This window comes from Dermacentor albipictus, chromosome 10, assembly GCF_038994185.2.
Source record: "Dermacentor albipictus isolate Rhodes 1998 colony chromosome 10, USDA_Dalb.pri_finalv2, whole genome shotgun sequence".
Lineage (NCBI taxonomy): Eukaryota > Metazoa > Arthropoda > Arachnida > Ixodida > Ixodidae > Dermacentor > Dermacentor albipictus.
This window is the reverse complement of record NC_091830.1, coordinates 62,497,173-62,520,601: the sequence shown is the minus strand read 5'-3', so window position 1 is coordinate 62,520,601 and position 23,429 is coordinate 62,497,173. Positions and strand designations below refer to the sequence as shown.

Below are 23,429 nucleotides of genomic sequence, written 5' to 3'. Positions count from 1 at the left end.
CGACAACTAATTATACGGGATGGCAAACCGCCAAGAGCGCTGCCTGCAACATGACGCACAGTTGTTTTTTTTTTCATTGGAGAGTTTTAGGTTAGGGAAAGCAAGCGACTTGCGTACGCAAGCCGCTTGCGTTCCCTAACCTAAAGCTCTCCATTGTTCTCGTGTGGCCTTCTGGCGACGTACGCGATGTAAACCGTTACCCAGAAGATAACTTTAACGTTTTCATGTTTATCGACACACGTGAGAGGGACAATGCGGACACGTGTACAGGTTCCTGAATGAAATATATGTACGTTGCTTGCATACCAAAAACATAAACAGTTGGCAGTACTGCGCTCGTGGTGTGGTGTTTCTTTCTTGTGTCCTCGTCATTGCGCGCAGTTAAAAGAAACGTCGAAGCGATGCTGCACGGGTTCTGTGCGTTAGAATTCCTTCCGAAATGCTACTACTTGCAACTACTACTACTGAAACTCCGGGAAAACGCGCAGCGCTATTTCACCATGGCCGAGCCTAAGCCATATAGCCTAAGCCATATACGCCTAAGCCACGAGCGATTCCCGTCCCTCCGCCATCCCGTTCTGTCTACGCGCGTATATATACCTCTCTTGCAGCACCGGTCCACGCACTCCTGCAGCTTCCCGGACCGGGTCGGCTCGATCAGGCTGACGTTGGCGCCGGAAGCCCTCGAGGCGGTCTCGTCCAGCGCCTCGCCCGTCTGCCACACGCCCGGCGGGTCGCACTGGCTCTCCGCGCTCACGGCCCGGGCCACGGGCCACGAATGCGTCAGCACCAGCACGGTCGCGACCACCAGCACGAGGCGGTGCACGGAGCTCGACGACGCGGCGTCGTGCTCCATATGGTCTGGAAACGAGGAGAGACAAGCGACAGCGTTCAATTTCTGTCTCGATGTGGCTGTCACGTGGAATACATCGAATACTTTTATGCGAAGCATATTACGAGGGCTCAACCCAGCTCCTCAGGCGCGGCGGTGACCATGAAATCACGTGACACCGTGACGTCACGACAGAGGAGAAGTGGCTTTGGCTCAACTCTTGCAAGACGGGCTGGGTGGGAATCGAACCAGGGTCTCCGGAGTGTGGGACGGAGACGCTACCACTGAGCCACGAGTACAACGCTTCAAAGCGGTACAAAAGCGCCTCTAGTGAATGCGGTGTTGCCTTAGAAACGCGCTGTTTCTAAGGCGTGCGTCTCTTGCTCAGGCGCACATTTCGTTGCCGCGCCGAACGCTGCTTTGCTCGACGCTCACCGCGTCCAATGCGGGGCGCGTAGTCGCTGCCCTGTAGCCCATTGTCTTACACCCCTTGGCGGGTCGACGGGAACGCTGTCGCGTTCCACTCTTGAAGGCGAAGAAGTAATGCATGAGTTGTTTCTTCGTCTAGCCGAACCAAATATAGCCAAGCAACAGCAGTTCACCAGGCTAAACAGTGGTTCAACAACTAAAATAAAGGCTAGTATGCTTCGCATCCTGGGCTTAACCTTACCTAAGCCACAGCCATTTTTGGAGTAATTATCCAATAATAAACTTCCGTTTTCACCGTTAATATGTAAGACGATCTTCACCATGGTAGTGTATTCACAACGTTAGCAAGTTTCCGTCATTACACTGTACGCCGTGAATCATTGTTTATCAAGCGCGCGAATGGAGCGTTACGAGCCAATAAGCCGTTTGTTCGCACCCTCAGCATTCACGGGAGAATGCGAACAGTAGCGGTATTGCCGAAAAAAGATATTTGACACCCTAAGCGGCGTAGCGCGCTCCACTGTGTAACTACTATGCCCGTCGTGACGTCGTAACTACTATGCCCGTCTACTATGCCCGTCTCGCAAGTATCCTAGGAAGAGCGTCCTGTACAGTTGAAGCATAGATGCCACGGATGTGCCCCACGTTTTACCGGCAAGAAACCTTAGTATATGGGAGATAGAAGTAAGCCTCTTCTTCAAGTATGAGATGTGGGGGCTCCATGAAAGGTCTCTGTCTATAATAACGCCTAAGAATCGGTGAGTTTTTGCGTAGGAAATTGGTTGGTGGTCAATAGAAATGGGGTACCAGGTCATGGGCTTGTGGGTAAAAGCGACGAAGGCGCACTTCTCGGTCGAAATGCTTAGGCCTTGCGCACGCAGGTACGATGATGTTAGGGCCACTGCTTTTTGGAGCCGTGCACGCACCTGGAGACGTGTAACTGCCGAGGCCCATATGCATATGTCGTCAGCATATATTGAAAGGTTTACTGTATGCGGTAGAACGTCGGCAAGGCCAAAGATTGCAAGGTTGAACAAAGTGGGGCTAAGAACCCCACCCTGAGGGAGTTCATTGAGTTCATTGAGTTCATTGGCCCAGAAAGCAGTTCGAGCGCTTTTTCGCTACCTGAAGGCAACGGACTTGAGTGCCCGACTATAGACATCCTACACTTAAGTTCTCTCTCTTCCTCTTTCACTCCCCATTCCCCTCCCCACGTGTAGGGTAGCAAACTGGACTCAGTCTGGTTAACCTCCCTGCCTTTCAGTCTTCCCTTCTCTCTCTCTCTCTCTCTACTATGCCCGTCGTGACGTCGTAACTTCTATGCCCGTCTACTATGCCCGTCGTGACGTCGTAACTACTATGCCCGTCGTGACGTCGTAACTACTATGCCCGTCTACTAAGCCCGTCGTGACGTCGTAACTACTATGCCCGTCTACTATGCCCGTCGTGACGTCGTAACTACTATGCCCCTCTACTATGCCCGTTGTGACGTCGTAACTACTATGCCCGTCTACTATGCCCGTCTACTATGGCCGTCTACTATGCCCGTCGTGACGTCGTAACTACTATGCCCGTCGTGACGTCGTAACTACTATGCCCGTCTACTATGCCCGTCGTGACGTCGTAACTACTATGCCCGTCTACTATGCCCGTCGTGACGTCGTAACTACTATGCTCGTCATGACGTCGCAACTACTATGCCCGTCTACTATGCCCGTCATGACGTCGTAACTACTATGCCCGTCTACTATGCCCGTCGTGACGTCGTAACTACTATGCCCCTCTACTATGCCCGTTGTGACGTCGTAACTACTATGCCCGTCTACTACGCCCGCCTACTATGCCCGTCGTGACGTCGTAACTACTATGCCCTTCGTGACGTCGTAACTTCTATGTCCGTCTACTATGCCCGTCGTGACGTCGTAACTACTATGCTCGTCGTGACGTCGTAAATACTATGCCCGTCTACTATGCCCGTCGTGACGTCGTAACTACTATGCCCGTCTACTATGCCCGTCGTGACGTCGTAACTACTATGCCCGTCTACTATGCCCGTCGTGACGTCGTAACTACTATGCCCGTCTACTATGCCCGTCGTGACGTCGTAACTACTATGCCCGTCTACTATGCCCGTCGTGACGTCGTAACTACTATGCCCGTCTACTATGCCCGTCGTGACGTCGTAACTACTATGCCCTTCGTGACGTCGTAACTACTATGCCCGTCTACTATGCCCGTCGTGACGTCGTAAATACTATGCCCGTCTACTATGCCCGTTGTGACGTCGTAACTACTATGCCCGTCTACTATGCCCTTCGTGACGTCGTAACTACTATGCCCGTCTACTATGCCCGTCGTGACGTCGTAAATACTATGCCCGTCTACTATGCCCGTCGTGACGTCGTAACTACTATGCCCGTCTACTATGCCCGTCGTGACGTCGTAACTACTATGCCCTTCGTGACGTCGTAACTACTATGCCCGCCTACTATGCCCGTCGTGACGTCGTAACTACTATGCCCGTCTACTATGCCCGTCGTGACGTCGTAACTACTATGCCCGTCTACTATGCCCGTTGTGACGTCGTAACTACTATGCCCGTCTACTATGCCCGTCGTGACGTCGTAACTACTATGCCCGTCTACTATGCCCGTCGTGACGTCGTAACTACTATGCCCGTCTACTATGCCCGTCGTGACGTCGTAACTACTATGCCCGTCTACTATGCCCTTCGTGACGTCGTAACTACTTTGCCCGTCTACTATGCCCGTCGTGACGTCGTAAATACTATGCCCGTCTACTATGCCCGTCGTGACGTCGTAACTACTATGCCCGTCTACTATGCCCGTCGTGACGTCGTAACTACTATGCCCTTCGTGACGTCGTAACTACTATGCCCGCCTACTATGCCCGTCGTGACGTCGTAACTACTATGCCCGTCTACTATGCCCGTCGTGACGTCGTAACTACTATGCCCGTCTACTATGCCCGTTGTGACGTCGTAACTACTATGCCCGTCTACTATGCCCGTTGTGACGTCGTAACTACTATGCCCGTCTACTATGCCCGTCGTGACGTCGTAACTACTATGCCCGTCTACTATGCCCGTTGTGACGTCGTAACTACTATGCCCGTCTACTATGCCCGTCGTGACGTCGTAACTACTATGCCCGTCTACTATGCCCGTCGTGACGTCGTAACTACTATGCCCGTCTACTATGCCCGTCGTGACGTCGTAACTACTATGCCCTTCGTGACGTCGTAACTACTATGCCCGTCTACTATGCCCGTCGTGACGTCGTAACTACTATGCCCGTCTACTATGCCCGTCGTGACGTCGTAACTACTATGCCCTTCGTGACGTCGTAACTACTATGCCCGTCTACTATGCCCGTCGTGACGTCGTAACTACTATGCCCGTCTACTATGCCCGTTGTGACGTCGTAACTACTATGCCCGTCTACTATGCCCGTCGTGACGTCGTAACTACTATGCCCGTCTACTATGCCCGTCGTGACGTCGTAACTACTATGCCCTTCGTGACGTCCTAACTACTATGCCCGTCGTGACGTCGTAACTACTATGCCCGTCTACTATGCCCGTCGTGACGTCGTCGCACTTTTGAAACGTATACTTCTGCTCCAGTTGTATGCTTGATCGCGCAACGATGGCGATGCCAAATATGGGAAATCTATTCAAGAACTATTGGTACTCACGAATAGTGACCATTCCATTCGAAGACCGAATCAAACAGGGCAACGCTCGATTGGTTATTCGAAAATATCGAACTTTCGCGCACTCCTAATCACACGTACACGGTCCCAACTAGCCGCGTTCTGCTCTGTTACAGAGACAGCAGCTAAAAAATTTTTCGCAAATGAGTTTGCTGGTCTACCCGGCCATTTACCGCTGCGTCGTCGTCATCATCGTGTCATCGACGAAAACTGAGGCCGCATTCTCAGTTTCTCCCGCACCTTACGGCGAATTAGAACTAGGCTTTGACCATCAACGTTACTGGGGATGGACCCCGTGCTACTACGGCAATGTGCCGGGCCTCCTATAGCAACTTCTTTAATTGTTCTACTTTTTTTCATTGATGCACGGAGAAGAACACTGAGAATATTACACTGCAGAGATAAGATCGCACAAAGTCACACATAGTCCAGGTAAACGCACATGCGTCCAACGAGTGCATGCAGTCCGCCGGAAGTTCCTTCGCAGCATTCTGACTTCATACATAAGCTGCAGCATCACGAAATGAAAAAAAGAAAGAATTTGGTACATCACAAACGGTGTCCCCTGCACGGACCATAGATCAGTTTTACAGGCTGTAAGGATGCTAAATTTTGGGGGGAGAGCATACCCAAACGAACGTTTAAAAAGTACCGAGATCCTGCCAGACTCGGAGGTCTTGCAGCGTCTTTTTCTTCGTCTGTACAGTCTATGTGACAACGCGATAAAGTTAAATTATGGGTTTTTGCGTGCCAAAACTACGATACGATAATGAGGGCCGCCGAAGCGGGGGCTCCGTATTAAATTTGACCGGCCGGGGTTCCTTAACGTGCCCAATGCACAGTACGCGGGCGTTTTGTGCATTTCTTTAATTTTGAGGTTTTACCTGCCGAAACCATTTTCTGATTATGAGACACACCATGGTGGAGAACTCCGGAAATCTCCACCACCTGGGGTTCTTTAACGTGCACCCTAAATCTAAGTACACGGGGGTTTTCACATTTCGCCCCCATCGGAATGCGGCCGCGGCCGTGGCCGGGATTCGATCCCGCGACCTCGTGCTCAGCAGCATAACACCATAGCCACTGAGCAACCACGGCGGGTTTTATGCATTTCGTCCCTCACTGAAATGCGACCGTCGTGGCCGGGATTTGATACCGCGCCCTCGGTCTTAGCGATGATGTCAATTATAGATCAGTTAAAGCTACTAGAGCAGCACAGAAAACTTGTTCTCGTGCATGATTGTATGCTACTTGACGAAGCGATCCTAGAGCAAATAAAAGCGAACCCAAACACAAGACCGAAACCACGGACGCTACACAGATTTATTGGATCTGCGATTTTTTTTATTTCTTGGTTGGCCTTTTTTCTTGTTCATCTTATTGACAAGACAGTCATTTGAATCGAGGGTCCGGTCGTAACGTCTCCGTAGAGCCATTAAGCAGCAGATTCCTGCGAATATCCCCCCCCCCTCCCACTTCTGTAGATGGAACCCTAACTTGCAGTCTTTCTTTCTTTTTTTCCTCTAGCGAAAGATTAATAAAGGAATGTCCCAGTAAGTCGGCACGCAACCGAGAATGTTCCACGTGTCATTTCCCTACGGTTTGCGTCATCACCGAAGGTCGCAAGATGTCGTTTTCTTTTTTTCGCACGTCACGCTGCGCGCTTGCTCGTTCCTTATGCAAGACACTCGCCATTACGGACCCGTGATCGAGATTGCCCAACGTGTTCATAGCGCCGAGTTAGCACCTCCTAGAAATGTCCCGCCGAATGCTGACCACCGCACGTATCGGCAGCCGCTTATTGGCTCGTAAAAAACGCAAACGGCCGCATCGATTTGTTGCTGAAGAGGGCGAACGCGATAAGGTAGCCGTTTCGCTCCTGAAACGGACATGAAATTAGAAGTAAACGGAAAGAAGAAAGACGTACTTTAGACATTAAATACCAGCTACAACGCGGGATATAACAATGGTTAAGAAATAGACATTGCAACTAGTTCATACTGACGTCATGCCGCGTGGCAACCCATGTGAGAAAAAGAATACTAGCTGCTTTCCGTGTTTCTCATAAATTAAACTGGTAACTTCAGGGCTCACCAATGGCGCTACAGAGATCACGTAACACTGCGGTCGATCAGGGCATTATACCTTGAGCAGACTGTAACAGCGATAAATAGGCTTCGTTATCAACGTTGAAGCATGATTAAACTGTAGTGGATCTACTGCCCTAAATTTCTTCTAGCGCTACCAGAAGGCTCTCACCGACCAGTCGAAACTGTCATTAGTGATGAGAGAGAGGGAGAGAGAGAAAGAAAGGCGCGATTTCGTCACTGCTTACATTCAGGCTTCGTCTACATAGATCGGAATGTAACGCTTCAGTCTTGACAAATGAATAGATTATTAGACTAACGTTGCGGCGATACGTCGTCACACATGAGCCCTCCACGGTGAGGTAAAGTGGGGCAAACGGGACGGGCTAACGGCGCCATTAAAGACACTTTTCCTTTGCTAGGCGAAGTTCCCCGTGGCCGAAAAACGTTCGGTGACACATTAAGCGTTATATAACGGGAGGGGGTCTTCTCGAAGCAAGAAGAAACACCGTGGGCAGACCCCACTAGAGTAGGGTCGAAGGCGGAGGGTGGGGTACGGCCATTTCCTCGCTTTATGTTAATGCCGGTGTGCCGACCCGTACGCGCCCTCTGTCAGTGGACACACTCTGGCCTTTCGCCAGTGGTCCATATCTTTCCAGCACTTGCATATCCTTTCCACGTCATCTCGCCCCACGCTCTTTTACAACCGCATAAAAAAAGAAAGAATGCGGAGAGGCAGTACGCCGCAGTTCGCAATGCGAGCTCTAGTCACGATAATGCAATAAAGAAGTGCCCCTCCCAACCCTCCCTTTCCTTCCCATCTCCCGCCGCCAGAAGGCAGGTGATTTCGTCGTGTGTCTCCCGAGAGAAACCTTAGGGGAATCACGGCCAAAGGCTTCCCCGCCCTTATAAGCTCTCGAAAGGCTGCGTACGGTGAGAAGCCAAATGGAGCCGCCGTACTTAGGTGCAGTGTTATGTCTGAGGCCCAACTCGGAGTTTTTTACAGTTTTACATGAAGGAAAATCTGGCGCCCCCGTCTATTTGAGCATTGCCTAATGGCGGATGTGCCACCATAGAGATGCCGAGATGTGGACGAGCGAGGCTCGTGTCGCATGTCACTTGGCTTAAAATACAGTCATTCGCACGCACATTATGCTGCCTTCTTTTAAAAAAAAATGAGATCATCACACACGTTATTTGTTAGCCCGTAATACATCTATCATTGTCGTCTACCCCGAATTTATTTATTCATTCAGTTATTTATTTACCTGGCAATACTATCAGTGTCCTCAGAGGTATGAAGGTACATAAAATTTGCATTTCTACATGTTGCCTATATATAAAGAAACATATTAATGTACAGTGATATTCGAACAATTTTAACTAACCAAAGCCACGTCAATTAGGATACCTGCAATTATGAAAATATCGCTGTATATACCAAAAAGAAAAAGCTGTAGACATTTGACAAGCAAAAAGTCGCACAACTCAGTCAAACAAAATAAAAAGTACCTACAAAAATCCTCAAAGAATAGAAATGTGGCAGAACTGTCAGTCGTGTTGTGGTTACAAAATGAGCCAAGAAGAGAGAAAAAAAAAAGATGATACAATGCATCTGCGCACTAACTGCGAAGAAAAAAGACGTGTGCGTTAGAATTTCTTGCCGTGCGCCGACAACTTTCTATAATCAGTTTTTTCGTAGATAGCCTCAAGGTTGCAGGATTGAGAAGTTGATTGCATTGTTGATTGCAACAATGCCATGTTGATTGCATTGCATTGTGGCATGCGTGCTGGTGTAATCTAGTTCACGTTTCCGCCTCCTCCAACGGATGGCGGGGCAGTGAGCAAAACAATCAAGGAGTTCACAAGTTACAAGTTTGGAACATCCCGGAAGTGGTTTGTTTTCTTTAACTGCATACGCATCTGACCTAGGAGGAAACCAGAAAAACGACTAGCATGAAAACATTGACAGCATGGAAACATCTCGTTCGACATCGAATAATAGTAGCCCAGTAAATACGATTGCTGGGCGAAGAGAACGCGTGACCAAAGAAAAAGAACTTGCAAACTCGATGTGGCCGCAAGAGCTGAATCTTTATTCGAAGAAGGCACAGTCTTTACATATCCAGCCTAGAATATGCCTGCGTACACAAATATATGTACTACATATCACAATATCATGGTCGCTCATGCGAAAAGAAAGGGCTATTTCTTTTTACCATAACGCAAGATAGGGCAAGGCTTACGCAGCTATATCTCCACCCTTTCTAATCTAATATGCATCTATTATTTCTCTCCCCTTCTTAGTTTTTTTCTCTCTTTCCAGATGAATCAACTAGCCCTCACAAATATGCTACTGACGTCATCTCTGTCGCGCAACTGAGAAGAGGGAAGGAATACGCGATAATAATAGAGACATCTATCGGAGGTCCGAGAACCTCACAGGGCTAGCAGCTAAGCAGGTAGATCCAGAGATCACGCACACGTCGTGTCTGTATGGCTGCTCCGTTGGTGACCGCGGAACCTTTGACGACAGCGGCACCCAGTTAATGACAGCGGCCCGGCGTGGCGGTGATAATGGACAGTGCACTGCCAGTGTGTCCACCAGGCGACAATCAGAGTGCGAGCGCTGGGGCACCACGAACACTGTCTCAGTGAGTCGCCGGACAATGGGCAGCAGCGAGAGATCAGTCGCAGTAGTCTGAACGGATTAGAGATATAGCCCCCCCCCCCCCCCCCCCAACCACCCACACACAAAAAGAGATTAGCTCTCAAGGCTCTGCGGGATTTTCACGTTGACGGCGACCTGATTAATTGCTAGTGATCAGTTCTCTATATTCCCAATCATGCTTGTGCTGTTTATGTAGCCTTGTAATATTTTTCTTTCTCTATTTTCTACGTAGGTCGTCGACTTGCTCTGCTGGTGTCTTATTTTTTTAGAGACCCGCCATTTTATTTTTAGGCCTGTCAGGCAGCTGCCTAATCTGGCACGCGGTTGTGATCACGTGATGGAGCCAAAGTCACAAGGAACCGCCACCACGTGGCGAAGCATGGCCTTCACCGCTCTCCATGCCTGCCTTTTCGACACGATGTAAAGTAAAGTGTCACCGCACAGCCGCACTGAGCTGTATATATGGTGCGAATTTCTGGCTTGGCACTTCGCACGAAGCGGAGTACGGTGCCGCTCCACTTCAAATGACTCAGCATTTAAGTGCACGGACAGCATTCAGGACGTCACCGAGCTTTGAATAAAGAGATACTCTGAATAAAGCGGTTTTCGTTATAACTCATGTAACCGCACAAGAACAAGGGACAAAGAAGGAACACAGAAGACAGGCGCGGAACTTCAACCACGCCTGTCTTGTGTGTTCCTTCTTTGTCCCTTGTTTTTGTGCGGTTACATGATGCATTCCAATAACGACCACCAACTAGCCCGCTTATCCCTGTTAAATTTCGTTATAACGACGGTCTACTGAATACCCGCACTTAATTCAAAGGAAACCAAAGATTCAATCTAGGGAACTTTCGAAAGCTTTTCCTGCACGCCAAAACGGACTAAAAGTGAGTAGATATTTAGAAATCCGTCACGTCACACTGACGTGCAGGAGCTGGTGTTTCCGCGCGAAATTCAAAGAACGCTTCACCTTCTTTCTCCGCTAATAACCGATCTCTTTCCGCCAAATTAACAGTAATAGTATTCTGAAAGACTAATTCACCGGTATAAACAAATTTATTGGCTGGCCCTTTCTTGCCACTTTAACATGTCTCTTTATTCCAGGGAGGCCTAAAAAATTTTCAGTTCTTGACTGTCGAAAAGTGCCACCGACGAGCCCAACGCCTTCCCTGCTTTATTCCCACCTGAAGACATCGAAACGTCCGGTCCACTTTTGGCCGCACGCAATGCGCTTCTTCTGGCGCAATCGAGAACAGTTCCCGGCGACGCGAGGAATAAAACGCCACATATAGTGAGAGAGAAAATGCGTTAAGGGCGATGCAGATAAGAAGGCGGGGTCCTCGCCAAACGGAGACAGGCTGCGTGAACAGATGGAATGGAATGGGAAACTTTTTTAGTTCTTTAAGATATTCGCGAGTTGAGCACGAAGTCTTCATTCTTGAAAACTTTGGGTCCTCTTCAGCCTTGGGTGGGCCCCTAGTCCAGGGCACCACTGAGTCGGGCCACCTCGCTTGCGTGTGATAGGAGGGCCCTTTGGACCCCTAGCTAACAAAATCCGGATGCAAACCGAGAAGTTGAGAAAGCAAGGCGCCAGCCGCGTGAGTTTCGCGAAGGAGTGCGCGCTCGTGGAGTGGGACACACCCTGTTCCGGGCGACGAAGGAAAAGTCAAACACGAAGCGCTCGCAAATCTTGCTGAATTTCTAAAATTATCCATAATTTATATTATTTCATTTCTTCACGTTTACTTATTTTATTGGAATTCCTAACAATAATCAATTAAACTTCTAATTTACAGTACTATCGTCCCACGCTCCACTATACAAATCTAGATTGTCTCTACTTCTAACCATATGGAAAACCGCCTGCTTCTTGGCCAATCCCCCATAGTGGGTACGCGCCACTCTCGAGGCCACAAGACAAGACAAGACAAATCGAGGGCCGGTGCAGAATTGGAGACCGGCCGCGCGGCGCGGGAATGGGGAATTTCGCGTCGAGGGGAAGGGGAGGGGGGGGGGGAGGCTGGGCTCTGAAGGCGCTCGCCTCGCGAAAGGGCAACGCAAATTGAACGTCAAATTTGCGTAGAACGCGAAGATCCAATGCGGTTCCCGCGCCCACGAAATCGTTCGACGAGCGGCCCACAATGGCGCGGTTCTCCGCTTTCCTTTTTGTTCTTCGTGTCTCATTTTTATTTTCGTTCTGCGTTCTTGCTTTCAGATGAGCTAGCGGGATCACAGACGCCACTTGACAAATTCTGTGACGACTGCCTCAGACTGCTGCAAATAAGGGATTCCGAGACTTGAAAAACGAACACTTCGGCTGAGCAACATCTATACACGAACAGCAGTAGACATCATAATGTGCGCGATAATCGCCACTACGATCGTAATGAACAAATTTTGCAGTTTTACATTCTACATTGCACCAACGCCCCACATTGAAATTCACGGTTGCAGTATCTCCATATGAAACGGGCCTGCATGCTTATATTTAACTCCGTTAAGACGTTATGCCGCGTGGTAACCCAAGTGAAGAAAAAAAAAAAGAGAAAAACTCTACACGCCGTGCCTCCGAGCATGCAGTTACAACATTTGCCAAATTCCACTCGACTGGAAGAAACGCTACAATGTCGGCTGCGAGTAGTAAGCTTTTTGTTGTTGTTGTTGTTGTTGTTGTTGTTGTTGTTACGAACACTTATTCATTCCTAATTGGAAAGGCGGGCAGCGCCAATTGTAACACATACACATGGCCATAAAAGAAACCGCGAAACATCTCCTGTGCGACCGCCCATCGTGCGAAGATGAGAGGCTTGCCCTTGGGACAGCTTTAGTCCAATTAGATGACAGGCCTCTTACAGAGCATCCTTGGACTGTGGTTTCGTGCGTCTGCGAAGCCACACCAACGCTGGTGCGCTTCTAGAAATGCGCCAGTTTCCAAGACCGCTTTCCACTGACTGAACAATGAGCACTTCGTTGCGTGTGTTGGGGGTGCATACCTTGAGCTTCTCTCAGTCTACTCATATTATAGGCTCCTTTCTCCCTATCCCAGTGCTAGATCCTGACAACCGGGCACAGCCTGTGGTTAACCTAACTACCTGCCTTTTCCCTATACCATCTCTCTCTCTCTCTCTGTAACTTTTTAACAATTACTTGTAAAAGTAGAATTGAAGTCATCCAGCACTCAAAGCATAACCTTCTGACAAACTTTCGCCAAGCACTAGTACTGAGATATGCTGTGCGAGAATGCGCAGAGAAATGCTCTGTTGTTCCAGCTAGAACTTTTCTGTACCGAATTCTGTAATCCAAGTCACAAGCTAAACTTCTTGAGACTAACATTAGGAAACGTTTCTTTCTTTTTGTTTTTATGTGTATAGAACCTCTGCTGTCGATGTTGCTGTAAGAATCACGTGAGTTTAATACTAGTGCCATTTTGACCAGCGAAGGCGTTGTGAGGCTGTGAAGGAAGAGCTGAAGTGCACTGAGTTCTAGAGCATTTACTTTTGTGCCGTTTTATTGTAATTTTTCCCCTTTAATTATTGTCCCAAGCGCAGACTGCTAACACGTTTCTTTCACAACACCGAATTTTCGCGCGACAGCGCGGCCGAAGTATAACATTGCCATTCTACTCCGAAGGCGTTTCCTTTCGAGCATTATCAGTTGTCCGAAGGCGCTCCGCCTACGCAGTTTCCACCGGGATCGGCCGGTCGTGAGCAGTGCATTATTAGGAAGGAACAGAATAGAGCAAAAAGGAATGCGTATACATTACACTGGCCCAGCTCTTTTTTTTCTCTTTCTATCATTCTGCCGGTTTTACGTTCCAAAGCCACCATACGATTATGAGGCACGCCGCAGTGGAAGACTCCGGATTAATTTCGTCTGGCTGGGCCTCCTTTATCGTGCACGTAATTCACTGCCTTTTGTCGTGTCCCCAAAAGCATTTCTGTAAGGAATGTCTTGAATAAATGAAGAAAGAAAGTCCACGAGCGTTATAACTGCGACGGCCCCATAGAAGTGCCGAGGCCTGAGCAGAGGGATATATATATATATATATATATATATATATATATATATATATATATATATATATATATATATATATATATATATATATATATATATATATATATATATATGCACACACACCGCAGCGGGTTTAAATCGTTTGCGGGCTTGAGGATTCCCTCGCAAGTGTCGTGTCATCATGCATTCACTGTTCATTACTGAATCTACAAGGCGCACAACATCGACGAATTTCAACCACTAACACCGACTGCTCATACACGGGCTATATAATACGTGGCGCAAACACTTTCGCATCTTCTTATATTGGTAAGCATGTGTTTTTTTTCTTGCCTGTTTGGAATTTCGAATCTTCCTGCGAGTTTTTAAAGAAACCTCGAACTTTTCAGTGTTCACATCAGAGCTGGTGGTGTCGTTTTTTCTTTTTTTTCAACATCCAGTTTGCCACTGTACCGTATATCCGACAGCCGACCCCGACATTTGTTCTTTTGCCACAGGACACAGCTACGGCGCTGTTTAGTTCACTGTCTTATTCTGTTTTTTTTTTTTTGCTCGTTTGATTTTCCCAATTCGAAATCCCACAACTCATATTTGCCATAATGGCGCTTATCAAGGCGTGAGCCGACGACAGTAGTTAACATAACTAAGATGTCAGTGTGCCAACCAACAGTTTTTACAAAAAATTAGATTATGGGGTTTTTAACTATACAGCCGCAACGGCATCGTTACTTAGTTGGCATGACGTAGGTGGGGGCTTCGGTATAATTTATACCACCGGGTTTATTTTCTTCTTTTTAGATGAAAATAAACAGAATAGTTGTAACCGCCGTTTGCTGGCGACAACTATCCCGTTTCGATCGACTGATTGATACTACAGGCGATAATATAAAGTAAATATAGGTGCTTTCAACAGGTGATGCTTAAAAAGAATATTCAAAAATTAACAGAGACGCCTCACACAAAAACAGTTAAGGTCTCTTTCGAGAAACTATCCTTTTCGGCGATGTCCGTGAACACGTGTTTTAAAAGCACAAATGAGAGACAACCACTCACGACGCAGTAGAGTCAGTAACCGTCACAGATTCCGGCGTCTTCAAAGAAGCGTCGCCGCGCTTTTCGGCTTTAACGTTCACAAAGACCATGCGGTACAAAAGCGTTTCCGCATCCCCCACCCCTCGTTAAAGTGCGACCGCCGCGGCCCGGAACCGAACCCGCTACCTCGGCTCAAGAGCGCCACGTCATAGCAACTGCGCAGACGCTGCTGTATTGCCATTAGCTTTTTTTCTTGAACGCGCTCACCGCACAATGCAAACGGAGGCTCAGTCGTATCACTCGCAGCCGCAGTAGTACAGCCATCATCATCATCATCATCATTGCAGTTACCATTGCGACCGCCATAGTCGTCGTTATCGTGAACAATAAGCACTTACACGGCGTTCTTATCAGACTGCGCCGTTTCGCCGTAACCCACACACAACCGTGCTGTCGACAGGGGCGCGAACGCGTACACTTGGCGCTGCCCGACGACCGTCCGTCATATCTACTAATGCCCGGCAACCGAATGATGGCCTACCGTTCGCGACGGGCCGCTGCCTCCGGCAAAGAAAAAAAAATGAAAAATACAATACGAACAATGCGCCCAAGTTAGGGCATTCACGTTTCTTCTTTTTACTGTTTTCCTTTCCCCCTGCAGTCTTTCCTGTTTTGATACCGTTCTGCAATAACCTTCAGCTTCACATCTGTCTTTCCCGCAGTTTCCCCGTTATTTCACGTTATGTCCGCCATCAGCGAAACAGTGCTTCTTTGGCTGTTCTTTCGCGCCGCGCCCGGCTGTTCCTGATTCGTTCAACCCGCCCTCTGCGACCGGCGTCCGGGTCACCACGGCGTCGCCAGTTGTGTGCAGTACGGCGGAAGTGAACCCGAAGCTGTACGACAGAGCCAGTTTTTTACGGAAAGTTCAAGTCGTAACGAATGGCAACATTCATTTATGCACTGCCTGTTGATTTTTTCCATCATAGCAAGCGTCTGTATAACGGCGCGAAAAGGAGCAGTTGAACAAAAAAAAAATTGCGGCACACACGCACACAGGGTGCTTCTTTTCGTGGGATCCGCATCTCGCGATACACGTCGCAGGAGATATGTCGCGCTACCGGACAAGGTACAGCACGTGGATGGGTCTTAAGTTTGCTGCTGAGCCGAAACTTTATCTTCAGCGATGGTAGCGCAAATGTCACGGCCCGCTACTGGGGGTCTGAGGTGTATATCTACCCCCCACTGTGCAGGCACGGCGTCTCGGTGCAGGCAACATAGCAGACAACTTTCGCTTGAAGATATTTCAGCGTACTTTAGGGAGCAATCTTCGGCGTTCGTTTCGGCACACAACTGGGGGAAGCACTTGTGGTTACGCGTAAAAGGAGTGCATGACACGGGAGCGTCTCATCCTGCCCATGCGCGGCCCGAAACGTTCTGTTCAGGAGAGAGCAGAACAAGTTGCGGCCTCAAATTTCGCAGCCAATCACGGCTTTCGCCCTGAATTACCATAGCCCGACGGAAACAGGCGTACGATGTATTCAGATACTTACGCACTAAGCTTTCGCGGCGTTCGTCTCTCACGTGCCGAGGCTGTTTGCACGTGCCCGAGCACAGCGCACGGTTCTTTAAGTTCGTGAATCGCACCCCCCCCCCCCTCAACCACGAAAGCGTTCAGACAATAGGGGGACAAGGAGGAGGTGAAGGAAGGAGAGAGAAAAGACTCGTATCAAGAGCAAGCTTTTAGCTCGAGAGCTCCTCTATAAGTGAAGGAGGCGGACAAATCATTAAAAAGAAAAAAAGACAAAGCGTCGCACTAAAAAGAAAAAAAACAAAGCCTAAATTTAGGGAGTGCGGGAAGCGGATTTTAGATTTACGTCATCATTCCTTCAAAAATATTCTTCAAGATCGCAAATCTTAAAAAAAAAAAAGAAGTTGCGCATCGTGTTTGAAAATCTGTAGCACAGTAGTGCGAGTCACACGTAATAATGCATTTAAAGTGGACAAATTTGACGCATCATACGCAGCCCTGGAATATGCCGCTCATTTGTGAGTAGGGCACTTGCCAACACCTCGTAAAAACTGTAACAATTTCTCGCACACTGTGAATACACGTCAAATTTGTTCACTTCAGTTGCGCTATAACCGCTGCAGCTGTCTACAGTACTGCGATGTCTGGTGTTGGTGCAGATTTTTGGATTTGTAAACTTGTACGCGCTCATTTTTTTTTTGTAGCTTACCGATTTTCATCAATCTTCGCGAGAATTAGAGATACCAAATTAAGGTTAGGCGCCCTATATATTTGCTAGACTAAAGTTATCTCTCAAATGCAACAAATTTCATTCAAGTTGTTCCAGTAGCCGTTTCAAGGAAATCGTAGGAAATCAGATTTCACCCTGAGCTGAAGCTTCACGAAACGCAAAAACTGTCAGGCTCCACTTTTTTTTCCTTCCCCTTGTGGCAGCCCACAGTTTCTGTTTAGAGTGAACTGCCGTTTCACTTCCGGCGTCTGGAAACCACGAGCGACCCTGTTACGCCAAGTTTATGCGTAATACATAACGGAGAGGGCAAAAAGGTCAGATAAATACGTTGACTATCCGCTCGCTTATCGTTTTCTATGCCGCTTGAAACAATAGGCCGTGTCAAAAACAAGCTCATCTGTTCGTAGAAATAACAGTGCGAACTGTTCCCCGTGTCGTCTTTTTTCGCTTTGTTTCCTTTTTTTACTGATTGTAGGTTTTTCTAAGTTGGTATTGATATAAGCACACATTTTGTACCAGTTCTCTTAATTTTTTTACTCAAATATATATTTTTTCTTTTTCCTATTTCGTTCATCCTTATTTTACCCTTTATTCCCCGCGGGTGTACTTAAACAACCCTCTACACTAGTGCGCCAATTTACATGTGTCCCCATGGGACGTCTTAAGTTCGCTTCATGTGGTGCCTATCCTTATTCATGCGCAGACTCCTGCAGTTTTTTTTTTTTTACCTTGGGGCCACCTTACGCACAATAATATGGCATTTATGTGTATTGATACGTTGCGCCCATGAAAGTAAATTGCATTGAATTAAGTTGATTGTTTCAGGCGCCCGCGGTCTCTAATCGTTACTGTACTATAGGTGACAGCAACTAGTTGTGAGCGGCGCGCACTCTCGTAACTTAGCCGTCACGCATTCTACGCCGACCTGTCAGGCAGCGAGCTCATGTGCACCGCCGCAATCCCGTAGATCACGAGACGCCCCGCATGGTACTTTGCTCCCCGCAAGAGACCCTTGAGTAAACACGAGGAAAGACTCATCGCACCGATGCCCTGCCATAGTTCCTGGGACTGTAAGAAGAGACCCACGAGTAGACACGGGGGTTCGAGCGAGGCGAGAGAGAAGAGCCGGAGGTCAGCCGAGCACAAGAGACGGCAAGGAGAGACGCACGAGAGACGCGGCCGAGGAAGGCAGCAACACGCTTCACGCCGACGCTCTGCAGATAATAAACAGTTTGCATTTGAGAAAGAATCCAGCCTTTTCACTTTTGCTGTCATGGCGCAGCCGACAGGATCTGCAGACGCGTCTTTCCCGAACGAAGAACGAGCTGCCACCACGGAGCCCAGCAGAACGCCATCGGTGAGCTCGGAGTCGACATTCATCTATTCACCGATGAAATCAACGGTCCGCGAAGTTCTGAGCGCCCTGAAAAAGCAACAGCTGACTGACGAGCTGAGAATGCGTGGACTTCCGTGCAGCGGCCGCAAGGACGATCTCGTGACCCGTCTCCAAGACGACAACACTCGCCTCCAGACCGAAGCTGACGGCGACGACCACGAACGAGAGTCTGCGACTACGGCGACTACGATCGAGAGTCTGCGTGCAGAGGTTGACCAACTGCGACGGCTTCTAACCCAGCAACGCGGGTCACACGCTACGAGTGACACAACGGCGGCACCGAAGCCAACGCAGGCGCAAGCTGGGGACGAAACGGGCTCCCAACGTTACGACTGGAGCCAAGCCCCTGCTACGGCAGCGAACCAACGGCCTGCAGAAGTCAACCGTGGCGCATCTCCGCAGCCCTCGCTGGAGAACACCACCGCCACAGCTACAGAAGGTACGCCAAGCGTGACTGAAATCGTGGCCATGTTCGCACGCGCGCAGCTGCAGATGACGGAAGCGTTGTCGAGAATGTCCGCGCCAGCTCCGCCCGTGCTGATCCAGTCTACGAACGATACCGCGTCCGCCATCCCCGAGTACGACGGTGATGTACAACGAAATGTCCAAACGTGGATTACGCAGGTGGAACGCATTGCTGCGCTGGCCCACTGGTCCCCATCACTGACGCTCGCAACGGCAGCAACCCGGCTCCAAGGTGCGGCAAGGGACTGGCACAGTTCTTACGGTATGGCTTGTGAAACGTGGGACCTTTGGAAGGAAGCTCTTGCCTCTCGTTTCGACCGGAAGCTAACAATGCAGGAGTTCTTGGACCTGCAAGCTTCACGAAAACTGCGCAATTCAGAGACCCTTGTGGAGTACATGTACTCTAAAAATGCTCTACTGGACAAATCTCCGTACCCGCTTGCGAATGAAGAGAGAATTTCGCTGATACTCAGCGGGATCGAAGACGACACCTGGGCGAATCCTCTCGCTGCACAGCCCTGCAGCAGCGTCATTGATTTGATAGACCGCGCAGCGCTGCTCGACACCAGACGGCGTAAAGCAATAACGACGCAAACAGCGCAGTTCCGACAATCTCAAGCTGGACAACAGAGTCAACGAAACCAAACGAGGAACAGCTACGAGAACAGAGCGGCAGCTGACGACGGACGCCCCGGGCCGAGCGCTCAGTCAATGCGGCGCGAACACCGAGAACCAGTTCGAGCGGCGCGAGCACGAGCCTGCTTTAACTGCGGAAATATGGGACATTTGTCGAGGGAGTGCACCAGACCCAAGACGGAGGCCACAATCCACGCGGAACGACGCCGAGAAGCCAGATATGACGCAGGCAACGCCGGCACAACCTCCAAGCAAGCCAACTGCTTCCTGCAATCGACGGGCGGCAGCCTACCCATCGTGAAGGGCTTCGTTGAGGGCCGACAGGTCAGAGTCTGCATAGACAGCGGCTCCAACGTCTCCGTCCTCGGCGAGAGCTCCGTGGGTCCTGAGGTTCATCCCCGACCTTGGACGTCTCACGAAACGATAGAAGTGCTCGACCGGTGCGTCAGACCGGCGAGAGTGGCGACTCTGAACGTGACCGTCGGAACATCGACCGTGCGACTCGAGGAGGTGGTGATCGCGCCCTTGCCAGGTGCCATGGACCTGATTCTTGGTTCGGACTGGCGTCGCGCTGCGAATGTTGACGTCACGTTCCACCCCACTAACGACGTCACCCTCGTCCCCTTTCAGCCATCGGTGAGTGAGCCATCGGGTCACGCACCAGGCGCACACGGTGCGCATCGCGTCGGAGAGACCCTAATAACAGCCTTTAGCAATCGCAAGGTCCTAGACGAACTACCGGTGAGCGATATCGGCTTCGTACAGCTGAACACGAAGGACCCCGGTCCTGACGAAGATTACACCAATCAGATCGAAGAGGCAGTATCCAAAATGTCCCGCGACGCAAACGCCGACGAACAAGATGAGCTGCGCTCAATTCTTCATCGTCACCATAAGGCGTTCACCACGGGGAAGGACGCGCTAGGGCTCTGCGCTCACGCTGAGCACAGCATCGATCTCAGAGACAATATTCCCGTCGCCTCAAGGCCATACAGATCCTGCCCTGCGGACAGCCAGTTTATGAGAGAGCAGGTCAATGACTACCTAGCTAAAGGGATCATCCGACCGAGCCAGAGCCAGTACAGCGCGCTGTCAGGATTGGGGGCTCAATCCCTTCGTCCGTGGTCCTTTGCCAAGATTGGAGTACGGCATGAATTCGAAGGTAGCTGGCCCATGCCGTCGTCCAACTTATTTACGCTGAGATCGTTGATGAAGTGAAGAACTGCTTCTCATCGAGAACGAGGAAAAAGGGGTTTAATTACAGAAAATTAACTCAGTCTAACATGACTGTTTGAGAAAAATAGTATTAGTCCAACAGGACTGCATGAGAGAAGTGAACCAGTCTAACATGACTGCTCAAGAGAAGTGCGTCCAACAATCGCACAACCACAGTTCTTATACACTCGATCCGCTGGTCCTACGACGCGGCGGCTGTTCGTTTACACACCACCAACTCGCAGCTGCTCTGAAGACCAGTTTACAGACACAAAGGCACACACATTCCGAAGCCCAAGCGACGGCGTTGAAGGTGGTGCCGTTCCGGAAAATCGACGCCGCTCGAGGGACGCTCGTTGTTTTGCAACATGCGGAACCGTGAGAGCGCAAAAATAAGACGTTCCCGCGGTAGCTTCTTCAGGCGTGTCAGATCAGCGCCGCGTTGAGGAACTCTGGAATCATTGTCCACACACCAAACTCGTCTTGTCACAATGTCGAAGCGGGCTGGAGGAAGGCGGCGGATTCCAGCGCAAAGGTCGCTTCTTTGAACGCCTCGCAGCTGCAGCGGCGGAGAGCGGGAGGTGCGCGTCTTGCACCCCTTGTCGTAATCGGGTGGCAAGGTGACAATCTTGTTGTGCAACCCGCCGTTCTTTACAGCGCCTCCATGGCCCCAAAAGTCTCGACTGTCTAGCGCTGACAACCGCTAGGCAGGAAGAGAACGGCTGCTGGTCAGGGGGGGGATTGATGTCTTGGCTCGCAGCGACCACTTGTGCATTGATGTCACCGCCCCAAAACATCCAACAAGGACAGGCAACTGCAAAATGAACCCCACAACACGGCTCTGCGCCGAGATGACGTGCATTGGCTCTCACTTTAGACTCGCTAGGCTTCAAAAAAAAACAACAACAACATAAGTGCAGAAACAAAAAAAATGCTGCATTTCACTATGCCGATTTCTGAAGCAAATTCCTGCTGACAAATTCAGCAATCATGGAGGGAATCCTGCTAAATGAGAGGGGATCTTCTTCGCTTAATAAATTTAACACTAGTAACCCTAAAATTTAGGCGGGACCCTCAAACGCAGAATTCAAATTAGCCTGCTCAAACCATCCGCATTGCTATGCAACTTTCCCTTCTTATATCTAACGGAGAAGTTGTACTCTTGGAGAGTGAGGCTCCATCGGAGCAAGCGGCCGTTTTTGTGTGACATTTGATTGAGCCACGTCAGAGGACAGTGGTCGGTCTCGAAGATGAACTTCGCTCCGTACAAATAACACGACAACTTCTGGGCGGCCCAAACCAAACAAGCGCATTCCTTCTCTGAAGCGCTGTAGGCTTCCTCTCTTACATTTAGTTTACGGCTGGCGTAGAGGATAGGATGCTCCTCGTTATCGTCGCCGACTTGACTAAGTACCACGCCCATACCTCTGTCGCTTGCGTCGCATTGAACTATGAATTCCTTTGTGTAGTCTGGCGCGCGAAGCACAGGGCGAGAAACCAATAGCGTTTTCAAACTTTGAAAAGCGTTCTCTTTGTCCTTATCCCAGTGTACGTTACTCGGTGCTCCCTTTCGGAGGGCGTCTGTTAATGGACTTGCCAATTGCGAGTAATTCGGAATGTACCGTTGATAGTACCCCACAAGTCCCAAAAATGAACGGTCCGTTTTCGTGCGCGGCTGAGAAAATTCTCCAATCGTAGCTATTTTCAGCTCAGCCGGCCGTCTCATGTCCTGACCGACAACATGGCCCAGATAAGTAACCTGGGAACAACCAAACCTACACTTTTCCGCTTTCATCGTTAAATCAACTTTAAACGTACGCAGCCTCGCATGCTTGTCGTAATAGAATTTGGCGTTCCTTTGAGCTATTTCCATGTTATTTCCGACTAGTTCTCGGGTTGCGCTTAGCCGATCCAGTAAATTTAGCACGTATTCAACCACGGTTGGACTCTCCCCTCTTTCCTCCCACATCTCTCTTAACATTCTCAGTGGAGAACGGAGTGTCCTCCCATACACTAGTTCTGCTGGTGAGAACCCTGTCGCCTCATGTGGAACCGTTCGCAAAGCAAACAAAGTTGCCGGCAGACCGTTCTCCCAGTCCTCCTTGTGCTCGTAACAGAGCGCACGCAAAACTCGCTTAAGCACCGAATGCCACCTCTCTACACTGTTTGACTGAGGGTGATAGACAGAACTGTGAATTAACTTTACCCCGCACTTTTGCAAGAATGTGGAAGTCAGTGCGCTCGTGAATACTGACCCTTGATCTGCCTGAATTTCGGCTGGAAACCCAACTCGTGCAAACACTGTCAAAAGCGCGTCTACTACTTCAGTGGAGCTGAGCTCTTTCAAAGGGATTGCTTCTGGAAACTTGGTAGCCGGACACAGCATGGTAAACAAGTACCTGTAGCCTGATTTTGTTTTTGGAAGAGGCCCTACCGTGTCTATTACAAGCCGTCTGAAAGGCTCTGTTATTAAGGGCACTACCTTCAGTGGAGCTTTCCAAGTCTCTCCTGGTTTACCAGAACGCTGGCAGGCGTCGCATGATCTTACAAAGTTTTCTACATCTTTGAAACAGCCAGGCCAGTAGTATTCCATAAGCAATCTTTCCTTTGATTTGTTTATGCCTAGGTGGCCGGACCACCCATTTCCATGACAA

General features: G+C 49.5%; 1 protein-coding gene across 2 annotated transcripts in view; it reads right to left on the bottom strand.

Moving 5' to 3' along the window:
* Positions 1-23,429, bottom strand: part of LOC135917637 (uncharacterized protein C11orf24 homolog) — a 67,085-nt gene that overhangs the window by 7,456 nt on the left and 36,200 nt on the right. The window contains exons 1-2 of one of the 2 annotated variants that reach the window (XM_065451212.1): positions 14,827-14,847; positions 601-861 (exon numbers count right to left, since the gene is read on the bottom strand). In XM_065451212.1, coding sequence (XP_065307284.1) covers positions 601-856 — 256 coding nt within the window. In that variant the 5' untranslated portion in view covers positions 857-861; positions 14,827-14,847. Of the gene's footprint in view, positions 1-600; positions 862-14,826; positions 14,848-23,429 lie in introns of those variants that run through there. The other variant, XM_065451211.1, reaches the window with a different exon arrangement.